The sequence below is a fragment of the Rhinocladiella mackenziei genome (assembly GCF_000835555.1).
Source record: "Rhinocladiella mackenziei CBS 650.93 unplaced genomic scaffold supercont1.5, whole genome shotgun sequence".
NCBI lineage: Eukaryota > Fungi > Ascomycota > Eurotiomycetes > Chaetothyriales > Herpotrichiellaceae > Rhinocladiella > Rhinocladiella mackenziei.
Window position 1 is genome coordinate 3,279,086 of NW_013550600.1, and position 14,928 is coordinate 3,294,013.

The 14,928-nt window shown below is 51.8% G+C and overlaps 5 protein-coding genes across 5 annotated transcripts; 2 read left to right on the forward strand and 3 right to left on the reverse strand.

Annotated features, from left to right (window-relative positions):
* Nucleotides 1-387: 387 nt before the first annotated feature.
* Nucleotides 388-2,237, reverse strand: Z518_07681 (uncharacterized protein; the record flags this gene model as incomplete). The annotated part of the gene is made up of 2 exons (XM_013415810.1): nucleotides 388-2,029; nucleotides 2,086-2,237. The coding sequence occupies 2 exons, from the start codon at nucleotides 2,235-2,237 to the stop codon at nucleotides 388-390; spliced, it is 1,794 nt and encodes a 597-aa protein (XP_013271264.1).
* Nucleotides 2,238-5,167: 2,930 nt separating this feature from the next.
* Z518_07682 (uncharacterized protein) lies at nucleotides 5,168-8,195 on the reverse strand (the record flags this gene model as incomplete). Its single annotated transcript, XM_013415811.1, has 4 exons — nucleotides 5,168-5,281; nucleotides 5,331-7,846; nucleotides 7,953-8,071; nucleotides 8,152-8,195. 4 exons carry the CDS (start codon nucleotides 8,193-8,195, stop codon nucleotides 5,168-5,170), a joined length of 2,793 nt encoding a protein of 930 aa, XP_013271265.1.
* Nucleotides 8,196-9,064: 869 nt separating this feature from the next.
* On the forward strand, nucleotides 9,065-10,161 carry Z518_07683 (glucosamine-6-phosphate deaminase; the record flags this gene model as incomplete). Its single annotated transcript, XM_013415812.1, has 2 exons — nucleotides 9,065-9,823; nucleotides 9,883-10,161. The coding sequence occupies 2 exons, from the start codon at nucleotides 9,065-9,067 to the stop codon at nucleotides 10,159-10,161; spliced, it is 1,038 nt and encodes a 345-aa protein (XP_013271266.1).
* Nucleotides 10,162-10,363: 202 nt separating this feature from the next.
* Z518_07684 (uncharacterized protein) lies at nucleotides 10,364-11,860 on the reverse strand (the record flags this gene model as incomplete). The annotated part of the gene is made up of 1 exon (XM_013415813.1): nucleotides 10,364-11,860. One exon carries the CDS (start codon nucleotides 11,858-11,860, stop codon nucleotides 10,364-10,366), a length of 1,497 nt encoding a protein of 498 aa, XP_013271267.1.
* Nucleotides 11,861-12,942: 1,082 nt separating this feature from the next.
* Z518_07685 (uncharacterized protein) lies at nucleotides 12,943-14,824 on the forward strand (the record flags this gene model as incomplete). The annotated part of the gene is made up of 3 exons (XM_013415814.1): nucleotides 12,943-13,014; nucleotides 13,134-13,305; nucleotides 13,386-14,824. The coding sequence occupies 3 exons, from the start codon at nucleotides 12,943-12,945 to the stop codon at nucleotides 14,822-14,824; spliced, it is 1,683 nt and encodes a 560-aa protein (XP_013271268.1).
* Nucleotides 14,825-14,928: the final 104 nt, after the last annotated feature.

Sequence of the window (14,928 nt, forward strand, 5' to 3'; positions counted from 1 at the left end):
TGAAATGATGAATGTCTTAAGTTCTTGATGCGTTGTGCTTTCCGTCTTGGGCCTAGGCATCCGGGTACAAGCATCCATCTCATCCACAACCAAAAAAACCATGTTCACGTACGGAGTTTTAGCCAGGCCCTCCCCCCCATTCCTCCTCATGTGCGGCCTCGCCCAAACCTCCCGAAGTCGTAAACTCATCCATTCTTGAGATACTTGCTTCTTACAGGAACCAAAAGGCCACTTTTCAACTCTTGCCACGTCACAGAGATGGGTATCACAGTCCAAACTCCTATGTAGAATGCGTAAACCGTCATGGGTCATCATTCCTATATCATTTCCAGATGGGGCTCCAAATAAACAATCATCCGACTCAATCCAATCCCCCAACATCAAGTTTTAAACTACCTCACTGAAATACCTTTTGCTGGTATGTCTTCCTGGTGATCGTGGGTCAGGAGGCAACGGCCCACTGTGATGTACAACATGCGGGCGGAACACGGCATCCACTGGCGGCATCCAGTCGTCCAAACCCAGCGGGAAGTACTCGTAAAGTTGATCTGTATTTTCTCCGTCCCCGCGGGAAGGCAATCCTGATTTGGTCGGCAGCAGTTCTGGCCTTTGAGACATTGTCGGCACAGAGCTCGGGACGCTCGTCACCGATGGCTGATGAGAGTGCGGTCTTGATCGCGGGCCGGCTTGATTGGGAATCTGCCCAGGCGAAGGGTGGCTCGGGTAGGACCCGGTGGGACCTTTATTGACGAGAGATGGCGACGGATTCGACGTCGGTGGTCGAGATGAGTGTCTCGATCCTTGTTGCTGAGGATAGGGACTGCCTTCATCGTCACTTCCAAAATGCAAGCTCAATGGCCCACTTCCGGTGGGCATTTCTTGCGGAAACGTGAAGGGGAACGTCCCTGGTGTGCCCAGTTCAGGGGTCGGATCTTGGGAGAAGGAAGCCATGGGAGGTGGGTTCATTGGAGTAGAAAAGGAGGGTGTTTGTAATGGATCAGGAACCACCTGCGACATCCAATTGTTGGACTCTGCATCTGCTGGCTTGAGATCTCCATTGTCGTACTGCATCATCATCTGCGGCATCTCCTCCGGGGGGGACTTGATTTTGGGTGCTGAAGTCACTTGGGGAACCGAAGTCTGACTGGTTGCAGCTCGAGATGCGGATGACAGATGTTTGCGAGCTGTCGAGCTGCTGCTTAATGGCAAGTCTTTGCGGGCAGCAAAATTTCGAGGACTTCTCCCTCGAACAATCACCGCTCCTGAATGAGCCTCCGCAATGGAGATCTTTCCGCCTGTCGACAAGGACGCCATGATCTTTAGGTGAAGGGTGAAATGCTGTTGCAATTCCTTTCGGCGACCGTTATTGGCGGTGGCTATCCGAAATTGTAGTCTCTTCCATTGGATTGGAAAGGTGGTGAAATCTGTATCCAGATCTTGCCCTGACATCTTATCCAGAGGAATGGTAGGAGGCTCCCGTTCAACTTTATCTTCCGGTTTGGCTGGTTCTCCACTAGCTGGTGTCTTCCAAGGCACGGAAATGATCTTGACCGAATTTCCTTCCACTGACTCGGTGGCCGATACTGCCAATTCCAGTTCATAGATGGGAATTCTCGAGCCGTCATCGGTAAAAACGTATCTCAAGTTTCTGGGAAGAGTCACAGAGCCTGTGATTTGGAAAAGATTGCGTCTGTAGCAGGTCAGTTCCGGTGGCGGTGGAGGTGTATCTGCGGTAGTGGGCCATTGCGACTCGGCCAGAAAGAACATGCCATGCAATTGAGCATTGATGTTGACAGATGATCGACGGAATGAATCATCGAGAAGAGTGAAATTGTATTGTGGCATGGAAAAACTGAGGTATTTACTGTCCCGATCGATGGAAGGACTCTCGGGCACGCCTTCAGCGGGCACCTGATCGAATTGAGCCATCGTACTCTCGGCAAAAGGATCTTCGAAGCTAGAAGAATAGCGTTTCAACATGGCAGGATGTTGGAGGGCTGTCGAAGGCGCAAGCCCAAGTTCATCGCCGCTGTACAGACAAAGTTAGACACGAAAGAGTGCTTGGTGGATCGGGGGCGAATATACCTCATATACGGCTCCGAGTCAAAATTGGAGTATTGATCTTGCAAGTCCATCACCGACGGTACACTCATGTAGTCCAGATTTTGCAGATTGCCGCCGTTGAACGGCACGGGACTATGTAAGTAAGGCATGGCGAGAGGGTCAAAGCCGTCCATGGTAGAGGCCATGCACGATCGGAGGCGCGGAGTTGGAGGTGGAGCAGGAATCGCGTAATGGAGGAGAAGCTCTGGAGGAGATTGTTATCGAGTAAAGAAGTGGATACTTTTCTGCATTCTTGAGAGCAAGAGTGTGCTCACGAAACGCCACCGTCCGAGAAGGAAGAGAATGGAATATTGATGAGCCAGAGCGTGGTTAATCAGCAAGGTCGAGTTTAAGCAGTTTTGCTGTGCTGAAACGGCGCGCAGGACAACTTTTGCACTTGGGTCGTCCACCCAATCTCTCTCGCTCACTGATGACCACTATTCGTCCCAAAGCTAATAGTTAGGGCGTTTGAAAGTATTGTGAGTGGGAGGATGTAGAGGAATAGGTTAAAGTTAATGTCCGTCGATGCCAATGCAAGTTGCCAGCTGCCAGCGCTCGAAGTCGGTGTTTTACTGCTTGGCAGATGGACATAAATCAGAGAGGCGAAAAGTCAATAAGAATAGTAGAGCGCGCATTCACGACCCAGACTACGGTCGAGGTCGAGTATGGAGGCTGGTGAAAGTGGGTGAGACAGAATTGGGATGGGGGAATAATTGACAGGTATATAGATATAGCGGCAGACTGAAAGCAAGTCCCTGCGCCTGATCAGTGCCGGGGATAGGAGAAGGAAGGAGAGTAGGTGAGTTTGAGTCGGGATGAGGTGCGATGCGTTCCCCTCGAGTCTGCTTTGCTGGCTGAAGGCTGTCTGTCCACGGGAGAAAGAGAAACGAGAAGTGGGAGACCACTGGCTAACCGGCAGCCCACAACCTGCAACGCAGCCCACCCTGGTGGTGGCTGGTCGGCTATTGCACTGGGTCAGAACATTAGTGGAGACTTGGTCGCGTTAGAGTTGGTCCCTAGAGGGTGCCTAGGTAAAAGTGACTGGTGCTTGGGGGCGGTAGAAGCAACAAGGCGGCCTTCTAGAAGGAAACGGGGTGAACTGACGCTAACTGACAGGGAAGAAGCAATGGAGGGTGCAAGACATGCCGTCCGGAACTGCGTGACTCTTGCAGTGGATCAAACAACCTATCACTGATAGCCTGCACATAGTAATGCTGGCATTTCCCGTCCTGACTGAGCGCCTTTTTCTCAAACCGTACGAAAATGCGCCTAAAAGTGCCTCGGAGCAGACCCCAAAAGGACAACAAGCCAAGGGCCAGGCACCCTTACCAGACCAGGTACACGAGCAATAAGACAAGTCCTCCGGAGACTGGCATCCTTGTGTGAACTCCTGAATTAATGAACCCGTCCTCGTTATCTTTAATCACCCTCATATCGTTCCCTATGCTATCTCATGCCTCTTCTGTATCTTGAAGAGCATTTCGGCTCAGTGGCTACTCACATCTCCCAGACCAATAAGGCCTGACCTCCGTAATGGAGACCTGTCGCCCCCTCTCCCCTCTTTTCGGCATCATTTCATGCACCGAAGCAGCCCTGGAAAAACTTGGAAGCTCCCTTCTGCCTCCGGGTGGGCTCCTCTCTATCCGAAACTCGTATTCTGTCTCCATCCCGACGCAGCAGCCACTCATCTTTGACCAGTCACGGCCGGTCAACCACTACCGCTAACCAGCTGAGTCGTGACTAGTTTGATCCTCCCCCATCGCTGTTCATCGCTGCGCCCGAAGGCCTGACATGCATAAGAGTGGTCGCTGAGACGCTTGCGCTTGCCCGCCCAGGCAAAGCTCCCAATAGTGTTCTGAGCAGGCCCAGACGACGGTGAGAACATCATAGCATATCAAGGCGTATCAATGGCGCGCCATGGCACCATGGGCTGATCCCTCTACCCTCGCCCCAGTGCCCTCAAAAAGCAACTCTGTGCGACTTGTCCATACATCGACCGCCGCCATCGTTCGCCCCCGGCCGTCATTGTCCCGGTTCCACAGCGCCCGCCGCCATGAGCTGACACTCCCCCAGTGCAGGCACCAGATGCGTTGTGGCGGTCAGATCGCAACTTTCAAATCAATTACCCGTCAAAAATTTGTCCCACTCAACTAATAGCGCCCGCAAGTCCCATGACACTTTGCTATCAGCCCACCGAACGTGGGTGGAGTGAGACAGCGAATCCCAGGGCCGCTTGACTGGGAATAATCGCCCGATATTCCACAGCAAGTATAGAAGGACCTGTTCTAACTCAGTATTATTCCTCTTGGGGCTCCGGGTCAAAATGCTCAGCGCCGGCAGTGCGCGATGCTGGGGCTATCTCGCGACAAGGGCGCTCACACTATCTTCCTAACAGAGTTGCTCCGAACTTCCGTTTCCCTCGGGGAAATTTAGCCTTCACATTATTTGCTCTATACTGTTCCTAGGCAGCCCACCCCCAGCCTCGTCCAATGATCACCTTCTCATCACTTGCCAGAATCGCACAACCCATCAAGGTTCGAGCCACGGTCCTTGAAGCCCGCGAGTCATTGCGCTCTCCTAGTGCATATATTCTACACTATCAACGCATTGGACCGATAATCCATCATACGTAGATAGCCTAGTGAACGGCCTTTAGTGGCTCGATTAAGTGTGAGTCGCCTTCGTCTCTTCTCATCACTTCCTATTCTCGACAGTGCAATACACCTTCCAAGGCGGCGCTAGGACAGGTCGGCATGTCCGATTTGCACCTTGAATTGTCCTCGAGACATTCTCCTTTGACTGTCAGCCTTAAAATGGTCTGAGAGATAGCTTTATTTTCGACCGTTCTCAAGGCTGAGTGCAGATCGATCGACGGACCAAAGCGGTTCATTTCCGATCTTAACCTGCTGTCAGGGTCATGATATTCCCCCCCAAAAAGAGGGCCCTGGTCGAGATCTCCCTCTCCTTGAGCACTGCCTGATGTAGAGCTCAGTTTTGCGGCGATGTGTTCCTAACCTTTTTTTGGTACCCAGTTTACCGGCACAGCGATCAATAAATGCACCGATCACGGTGCCGACATCATCGTCCAGTGAACCGGATCGCTCGAGATTTCGTCGAAGCTATGTGTGATAGCGAAGCCCAAGGCCTTCAAAGCATTAATAGTCACGTCTTCTCGAATCTAACACCGTCAGTTTTAAACGTCACCATCGAGCATATTGGCAACTTACATAATCCAGAAGCACCGTCTGTAGCCCTAGTTTCTTAAACTGACGTATTCCCAACAATACAAGTCCTTGGAAAAGAGAGACCTGGTCGCTGAACAGGGTCGATATCACCGGGGAAGATATACATGCCATTCCTGTTTGTTTGTACAGTGATGGAATAAATCGAGCAATCTTTGACCCGGGTCGACAAATTAAGATGCTTGCCAGGATGGATTGATCTGATGCTCGTTTAGCTCGAATAATACCGCAGCCTTCTTTGTTGCCCAAGGCTATTTGATAGATGCCTTGAACATCTGTTCGCGCACACCTCTTGAGATGCTCCATCGTTACATCCACATACTCTGAGCCGTAAACGAGATCATATTTGACCTCAGGGTTCGTCAGTGCTTGCCCCAGGCCCTCCGGAGGGGACCAGGTTGTCAGGTCACGAATCATCATTTTTGCCACGGGCGTGGAGATTGATACATTCCAGCCCAATTTGGCAAACCACTGACGAAGTCTTTTGTATTCGACCGGGTCGAGCTTAGGGATGCCTAAGTAGACATTTGGGAATCTCACGCCCAGTTGGAACTTGGTGATCCCCTTCTTCTGCAGAAGCGCCCTGACGGCACGATCATGCAAAGAATGACCAATGGACAATCGCCGCCGTGCTGGGTCGACGATGATGGTCCCGATGTGGCCTACGCCACTGGTCTTAAAATAATAGGTGGTACAGAATCCAAACAACTCTTTGGTGCTGCTGTTTCTGACCACGAAATGGGCCTCTTCCACCTCAGGATCGTGAAGGAGGAAAGTACCCGTGACCGCATTTTTGAGCGTCCCTGCGAGCACAGAAGGCTCGTTCTGACATTGAACGAGCAAAACGTCCAATGCCGCGGAATCTCGTTCCTCGCTGAAACCCTCGACGAGCCACTGCTGCCGCGTCTGGCTGGTCTGGGGCTTTTGGCTGAATGAGCCCGGCAGGACCCCAGCAGGGCTAAGTTCACCATAGAGCACATGAACCAAAGCTTGAAGGGCGGTCTGAGTAAAATCATATGTGCACACGTAGGTGCCGATCGATGAATCAGCGGCGAAATCAAAAGGAGAACTGACGGCAACCACGACGCAAGGCTTTTCTTTAAGTCTGCCATCAGATCCAACGGCCAACTTGCACAGCATGGATATATGTTTCGCAAAGGCATTTTGATACATATTTCGGCCTGCGTCAGCGGTAATGACAACCACGCCTTGCGCTCGATTCAACAAATTTTCATGGAGCGGCCTGACCCCATTTGCTGTGTATGAAGTGTGAGAGATTTTCCCATTCCGATATCTCGCCAAAGACCTTCCGAATTCTCGAAAGACCTGCTCCCCACTCATGATGGACGCATTGGCATCAAGGCTAGAGTTTCGCGCATAAGGTGCGGACGATGTCATTTCACTTTGCAATTGCTGGAACAGCGCAGATGCTGGTAACGGTTTGACCAAAGGAGTCAACAAAAGAAGCTCCTCTTCGGCCTTCAGAACTCTGGATATCGGCAAATAATGATTCTGGTCTCGTACGACGGTGATGGACTTGTTGTAGGCAGTCGTAGAGAGGCTTGTATGAAGAGGTTGTAATCGGGCAAGATTGTCGATTCCCGCCGGCGAAAAGGCCTTCTCCCAGGATGTGTAATTTGCCTTCATATTGAGGATCCTCTGCACCGACTCTTGTACTCGAAATCGTTCAATCATTCCATTGTCCAGGCCAGCCTTCAGGCCATTTATCGCGTCTTCTTGGACTGATAAGGTTCTGCACGTCAGGATCAAGTCACAGCCCGCCTTGAAAGCCATGACCGTGCCACCACTGATACCAATATTGCGGCTTAAAGCTTCCATTTCTAGGCACTCGGAAACAACGACACCCTCAAATCGCATTTCGTGCCGCAGCAGATCTCTGACAATTTGCTCCGAGAGACAAGCGTGCATGACATTGACCTGAGACGACGCCATGGCGACGCCACCTACCATCATTGAGTCAATACCTCGGGCAATCGCGGTACGAAAGGGAACTAGAGCATTTTGGCTCAGGTTCTCGAGAGAGTCGGTGATGGTGGGCACATCGTCAGGTACACCGAAGAATTCGAGATTGCCGTAGGACGGGAAATGTTTGCCACAGGTTGCAACTCCACCTTCTTGGTACCCTTTGATACATTCAACCCCATAGGCGGAAACTTCATGAGGATCATCACCTACAGATCTCACTCCGAGAGGCTGATTTCTGGCATTGGTCAGAACGTCGAGCACGGGACCCAAAATCCAATTGATGCCACATGAATTCAACTCTTGGGCAGTCGCTCGAGCAATGTCCTTTGCCAGTTTCTTGGAGCCTGTGGCGGCGAGAGCCATGGCGCTGGGAAATTGGCGGATATAGACTTCATCGAAAAGGCTATTAACGCCGCCATTTTCCTGGTCGATAGCAATAAGAAGCGGAACAGGATGACCAGCCTGGTGGGCTACAGTTTGAAGGTCAAGGACAAGTTGTGTGGCTTGCTCGGCAGCTGTTGCATTTGTCAGTGTCAATCGGGGGGGGAGGGGGGACGCAGAAGCAAACAAAAGCAAGCAATTATGAGGGAAAAAAAAAAAAAAAAAAAGGGAGGGGAGCACATTTGAGGTTTTGAGCCTTGAGAAGTATCGAGCCTACGTGATACTTCTCAATTAAGATCTTGACTTGATCGGTAACAGATGTGCCATCAAAGCCCATCATAAAGAGTTGGCCAAGCTGCCTATTATATACACAGGTCTCGTCAGTTCTGAAGTAACGCCGGCAGCAAGTCTTGGGATGACGGGCATGTTCAGAACGCACCTCGATTCGTCCCACCGAGAAAGGAGATCGCCGTTGGCGGCCATGATGGTATAAGACGACTAAGACCCCACATGCGCGGTGATTGGAGGGGGAGGGGACGAGGTGATCAGGCTGGACACCCGGACAGGAGAGGAATAGGAGATGGAGCAACGGTGGCAGAGGACCGACTCCTGACCCGAGAGAGCGTGTCAACGCATCGAGAGCTAGTATGGAGTACGCTGCATTCGGATCGGGGGCTGCAAGGTCAAGGTTCAGGTTCGGCGCTGGCTTCCGCGCATGGCGTCAAGACGTCGGAGGTCAGAAGAACGCAAGGCGACACAGTGAATGGGCGAAGGGGAAAGTGAGAAAGTGGGAATGGGAACGTGGAAACGTGCTGATGTTGCATTTGTCGCCCACGTTGCGTTTTGTCAGAGATGGAGGATGTAATGCTGCGAGGTTGGTCGATGGACGGTGGAAAACCAGCAGAAAAATGCGACGCTGCTTGTGCAGTGCGAGGCGAGGCGGCCTACCACCGTAGAGACGGGAAAATGTTTTGCACTGTTTGCACTTCAGGGTTACATCCCACTTTTCACGTGACTAGCCTGCGGCCTTATTCTCCTTGGATCAGATGACAACGCAACATACCATCCTCAGTTATTGGCACCGTTGCAAAGATCTCGTCTGCTTTATTACTACTTACCTGCTCAGTCGTCAAATGGCCCATGTGCCTTTCTCCGCATCCCAAAGTCCCTCCCACTCATGTCATCTTCTCATGACTGCCTGCTGAAAAGGCCAGGCTACGTCAAAGGTTTGTCGCTCATTTCTACCGGCTCACTTCCCCCCAATCTATCCTTTCTCTGTATCTCAGTTTGTAAATTGATCCTTGAGTATCTGCCATTCCTCCTGTCCAGCCTGAACAAGTGCTGCACTCAATATGAGGGTCATCATTCACGACAATGCGGACGGCGCATCCAAATACGCCGCGAGATACATCATCAACCGCATCAATACCTTTGGCTCCACTCCCGAGCGGCCCTTCGTGCTCGGACTTCCAACTGGCAGCAGTCCAGAAATGATCTACAAATACCTTGTTCAAGCGCACAAGGCTGGCGAGATCTCATTCGCCAACGTCGTCACCTTCAACATGGACGAATATGTGGGCTTGCCCGAGGACCACCCGGAATCATATCACAGCTTCATGTACAAGCACTTCTTTGCCCATGTCGATATCAATCCAGCCAATGTCCACATCCTCGACGGGAACGCCCCCGACCTCGCCGCCGAATGTGCCGCTTACGAGAAGAAGATTGTCCAAGCTGGTGGGATTGATCTGTTCCTGGGTGGCATTGGCCCAGACGGACATATTGCGTTCAACGAGCCTGGTTCTTCTCTGCGATCACGGACGAGGGTCAAAACCTTGTCCGAAGACACAATTCGTGCCAATTCAAGATTCTTTGGAGGTGATCTGGGCCAGGTTCCTAAACAGGCATTGACTGTCGGCGTTCAGACCGTCATGGATGCCAGAGAAGTATTGGTGATCGTGATCGGTGCGAATAAGGCGGTGGCACTGGCCAAAACTATTGAGGGAAGTGTGAGCCAAATGTGGACGGCCAGTGCCCTTCAAATGCACGAACAAGCCATGATCGTCTGCGACGATGCTGCCACAGATGAGATGCTCGTGAAGACTGTCAAGGTAAGTCCGCGGCGGACAATTGTGATGCGCTCTGTCCATCTAACTGTTTGAATTTGCAGTATTTCAAGAGCGTCGAACACGTCTCCTCCGAAGAAGAAACCGCCAGAGCGACACCCCGGCAACGATCGCATACTAAATTGGAAAATTGGCGCGGCGCCTTGAAAGAGTTGAGAATTGACACTGAAAAGAAAGACCAACTGGACCAGGATGATGGCGAATTGACCCCAGACAGCATGTCCTCGAGACTGGTGGATTCTGCAATTGCCATGAATGACAAGAATATTGACGACTTTGTATTTGATAGGATGAGTTCAAGAGTCTCGACCTTTGCAGCGTAAGTTTGACACCACATGCAGATTATACATATCGGGCATCGGGAAATGGATAAATCAATGTTAGACTTTGTGAACACCATCGGGCGAGGCGTTATGTTGGCTAATATCCAGGTTAAAATTCAAAGCGCTATTAGCAAATACATCATGCGGACTTCATGAGCTCGTCCTCCGCGCCTCTCCGTCCTCCCCCTCAAAAACCCTATGCTCAGAGTTTCGAAAAAACAGTTGGTACAGCGCCACTCATCTCGACCAGAGTACTTTTATTTCGGACCCAAGCCTCCAGGCCTTTTCGTCCATTCTCAACACCCACCCCACTCTGCTTCCATCCACCTACCGCCATCTCTGCTGGAGATTCACCCCAGGTATTGATCCAGGTTATTCCTGCTTGCAGTTGTTGGATGACTCGGTGGCATTCGTTGATATCCTTGCCGAAGATTCCGGCGGCGAGACCCAATGCGGTGGTATTAGCTCTCTGCACCGCCTCGTCGATTGATGAGTAGGTTAGAATCGACATGACAGGACCGAAGATTTCTTCCTTGATGATCTTCATGTCGTCAGTACAATCCGTAAACACCGTAGGTCTCACCCAATAACCACGCTGGAGCTGCTCGGGGAGATTCGCTGGCTTTTGGAGACCTCCATAGAGCAATTTTGCTTTGTCAACCTCGATTCCATGTCTGACGTATCCCATTACCTTCTCATAATGGATCTTACTGACAAGCGGACCAAAGTTGGTGTCCATGTCCATCAAATCTCCCGCCCGGATTGTCTCCATTTTCTGCAGTAGGGTCTTCTCGAATTCGGCTTTCATTTTCGCTTGTACAAAAACTCTCGTACCATTCGTGCACACTTGGCCAGTACTGAAGAAGTTGGCCATCATGGCGCCATTGACAGCTTGATCAATATCCACATCCGGGAGGACGATGATAGGACTCTTGCCTCCTAGCTCCATCGTCACATACTTCATCTCTCCAGCCGCAGAACCTGCCACTTTGCGACCTGTCGACACTTGGCCTGTGAAGCTCACCTTGGCGATGTCTGGATGTTTGGTCAAATAGGCACCCACTTCGCCAGCACCATAGACGACATTGAAGACTCCATCTGGGAGTCCTGCCTCTTTGTAGATCTCAGCTAGATATTGGCCATGGAGTGGCGTCACTTCGGACGGCTTGTACACCATTGTATTTCCACCCGCAAGGCATGGAGCTGACTTCCAGAGCGCAATTTGAATGGGATAGTTCCACGCCCCAATACCCACGCAGACTCCGAGAGGCTCTTTGGAAGTGTACACCCAGGCCGAGTTACGGAGTCGGAAAGATTCCCCATTAAGACCGCCTGAAGCAACTAGATTGGCGAAATACTCGAGAACGTCGGCGCCAGTGACGACATCGACCGTCGAAGTCTCTGAAAAAGGCTTACCGGTATCAAGGGTCTCGATTTTGGCGAGCTCGTCATTGCGCGATCGAAGTATCGAAACAGCTTTGAGGAGAATTCTCGACCGTTCAATCGGAGGTGTGCTAGACCATGATGGAAATGCAGATTTGGCTGATGAGATGGCTGAGTTTATTGATGATTCAGAGGAACTGTGAACGGTACAGATGGCTTCGGCGGTGGATGGATCGACCGACTGAAACGTTCCTGGGGAACGAGCCGATGGCTGAGGCTTTCCGTCATAGAATGTGTGACGGTCTGGGAGGGACATGTTGGAAGGATGGATGTGGCGTGTTCACTGAACCAGTCACTCGAGCTTCAACGCAAAGTCCACACGGATCCGTCTCCAAGACCAAGTTAACACTTCGAGGTTCTGACAACAACGGTGGCCTCTCCTGGTGTCAATGGACTTCACAACCCAGATGGGATTTCCAAGATGGTCACGGTTCTTCCGTCATGGATGTACGACCCCTGCGTCGCCACTAAATGGGGGGCTCGAGCACTTTAACGAATGAGAAAGATTCGCTTATACCATCGAGGGTTTTCCACCAGTCAATGTGGGCTTTGGGCAGCTGAAGACGCCCACGGTACTGCACAGTTCCATCTGACTCTCGGCCTATCTCAACCCCGCCTGAGTGCCGTGATTCTTTTCCCCTTGCAGGCATCTTTTCAGGAAGGCTCTCCATGATTCAACCACTCGTAGAGCTTCTTTATCCACCTTCGCACGCGAGCAGGAGCCTTTCCTGACCCTTGCCTGATTGATAAGTTGCCCATTGTCATACAAGATTGAAGTTCTCCTAGCAGCTCAGCTAACACTTCCTTAGTGGTCTCGGCCAGGCAAAACATCCCTCTTCCAGTAACATTCTATCGAACAACTGACGCCACCTTTTGACTTTCTTGCGCATTGACTCCTTGACTCCTCGACTCCACATACGGCCGCCAATTTTCTCACCGCTCGAAGCCGACAGGTCCAATCTCTGTTTTGCCACGATAGGATAAGGTAAGGGTAAGCAAGCAAGAGAAAGCCTTATCCACACCTTTAGTCACAGGGTACGTCCTGGACTTTGACTGGATGACCTTCGCCGGGGGATGCAAAAGATCTGTACCACGACTACTCCTCCAACGCCAAAATGACCAAGGCTACTATCGACCGCTTCGTGTCCCATGGCTCTATGCATGGCGCCGGAGGGAGAAAGTACAGTCCGGGACCAGGTACGGACCTCCTCGTCCTCGATTTTACGAATCTTTGTCGTGTGACTTAAACTGAATCTCTATTTCTACGACGTCGCTTTTAAAAATTTGCTTTGCTCGCCGATCGATCTTTTTTTCTTCGGCTTGACTCCGACATTCAGAATGACGACCACTTACCTTGACATTTCAGAAGTTGATGGCTATGACTATCTTATTGTGGGAGGTGGCACAGCGGTGAGTTCAATTCGAGATGCTCGATGAGCGGCGTGGTGAAAACATGACATATTGGGATTTGAATGGCAGAACGAATCACCTACAGGGATATCAAACCACTGATTCTTTCATGCTGGCAGGGCTGTGTCATTGCCTCGCGCCTGGCTGAATACCTGCCAAATAAAAAGATCCTTTTGATAGAGGCTGGTCCCAGCGATTTCATGGATGACCGAGTCCTAGATCTCAAGCAATGGCTCAGCCTTCTGGGAGGAGAACTTGACTACGATTACGGAACCACCGAGCAACCAATGGGTACGTCTTCCGAGAGCTCCCCAAAGAGTTCATCAGCGCCGTGCCTCTTTCTGGATCAGCCTTACTGAACTTTCCTCAAGGAAACTCACATATCCGACATTCTCGAGCCAAAGTCCTCGGTGGTTGCTCCAGTCATAATACACTGATCTCTTTCCGCCCATTCGAATATGACTGCCAGATCTGGGAATCCATGGGTGCCAAAGGTTGGAACTTCCCTACTTTCATGCGGGTTTTGAATAAACTCCGCAACACCGTCCAACCGGTGCACGCGCGGCATCGCAACCAGCTGTGCAAAGACTGGGTCGAGTCATGCAGCACGGCGATGAACATCCCTGTCGTCCATGATTTCAACAAGCAAATCGCCACGACAGGGTCCCTCAAGGAATGCGTGGGATTTTTCTCCGTCAGCTACAACCCAGACGACGGCCGAAGATCGAGCGCCAGCGTGGCTTATATCCATCCTATCCTACGAGGCGACGAACACAGACCCAATCTCAAGATCCTGACCAACGCGTGGGTGTCTAAGATCAATGTTCACCACAACACCGTCACCGGCGTGAATGTGACACTCCAATCGGGGACACGCTTAACTCTCCAAGCACGCACTGAAACGATCCTTTGCGCCGGCGCCGTCGATACACCTCGTCTGATGCTTCTCTCGGGCCTGGGTCCTGCGCAACAGCTCTCCTCCCTCTCCATCCCGGTGGTGAAAAATATCCCCGGTGTTGGCGAAAACCTGCTCGACCATCCCGAATCGATCATCATCTGGGAACTCAACACTCCCGTCCCGCCGAATCAAACAACTATGGACTCGGACGCCGGTATCTTCCTACGCCGCGAACGGGTAAACGCCGCAGGCCAAAAAAGCATTCCGACGAACCCCTCCGCCTTGCCCGACGGTGATATCGCCGACGTCATGATGCACTGCTACCAGATCCCATTCTGCCTAAACACGGCTCGACTAGGCTACGACACTCCCATCGACGCCTTCTGCATGACCCCCAACATCCCCCGTCCCCGATCCCGTGGTCGCCTCTACCTGACCTCGGCGGACCCGACCGTCAAACCGGCCCTGGACTTCCGCTATTTTACTGACCCCGAGGGCTACGACGCGGCGACGCTCGTCTTCGGCCTCCGTGCCGCCCGCAAGGTCGCACAACAAGAACCCTTCAAGTCGTGGATCAAGCGCGAAGTTGCACCAGGTCCGGCGCTCCAGACCGATGAAGAACTCAGCGAATACGCCCGCCGCGTGGCGCACACCGTGTACCATCCAGCCGGAACGACGAAGATGGGCGACGTCAAAAACGACCCGCTTGCTGTCGTCGACGAGAAGCTCCGCGTACGCGGCCTGGAGGGTCTCCGGATTGCGGACGCAGGTGTCTTCCCTGTCATGACCACTATTAACCCCATGCTCACGGTTTTGGGTGTCGGAGAGCGCTGTGCTGAGTTGGTTGCTCTCGAGGCTGGGTGGAAAGGTCTAAACGGTGTTAAAGGGGAGCCGGTCAGAGCCATGTTGTGAGGAGATCCGTCATCTTCATGAGAGAGGGGGGACTGGATGTGTTTGGACGGCAGGTGTGTTCTACAAAACATAATGAAGTATCACAGCTGAGAAACAGTGATCCT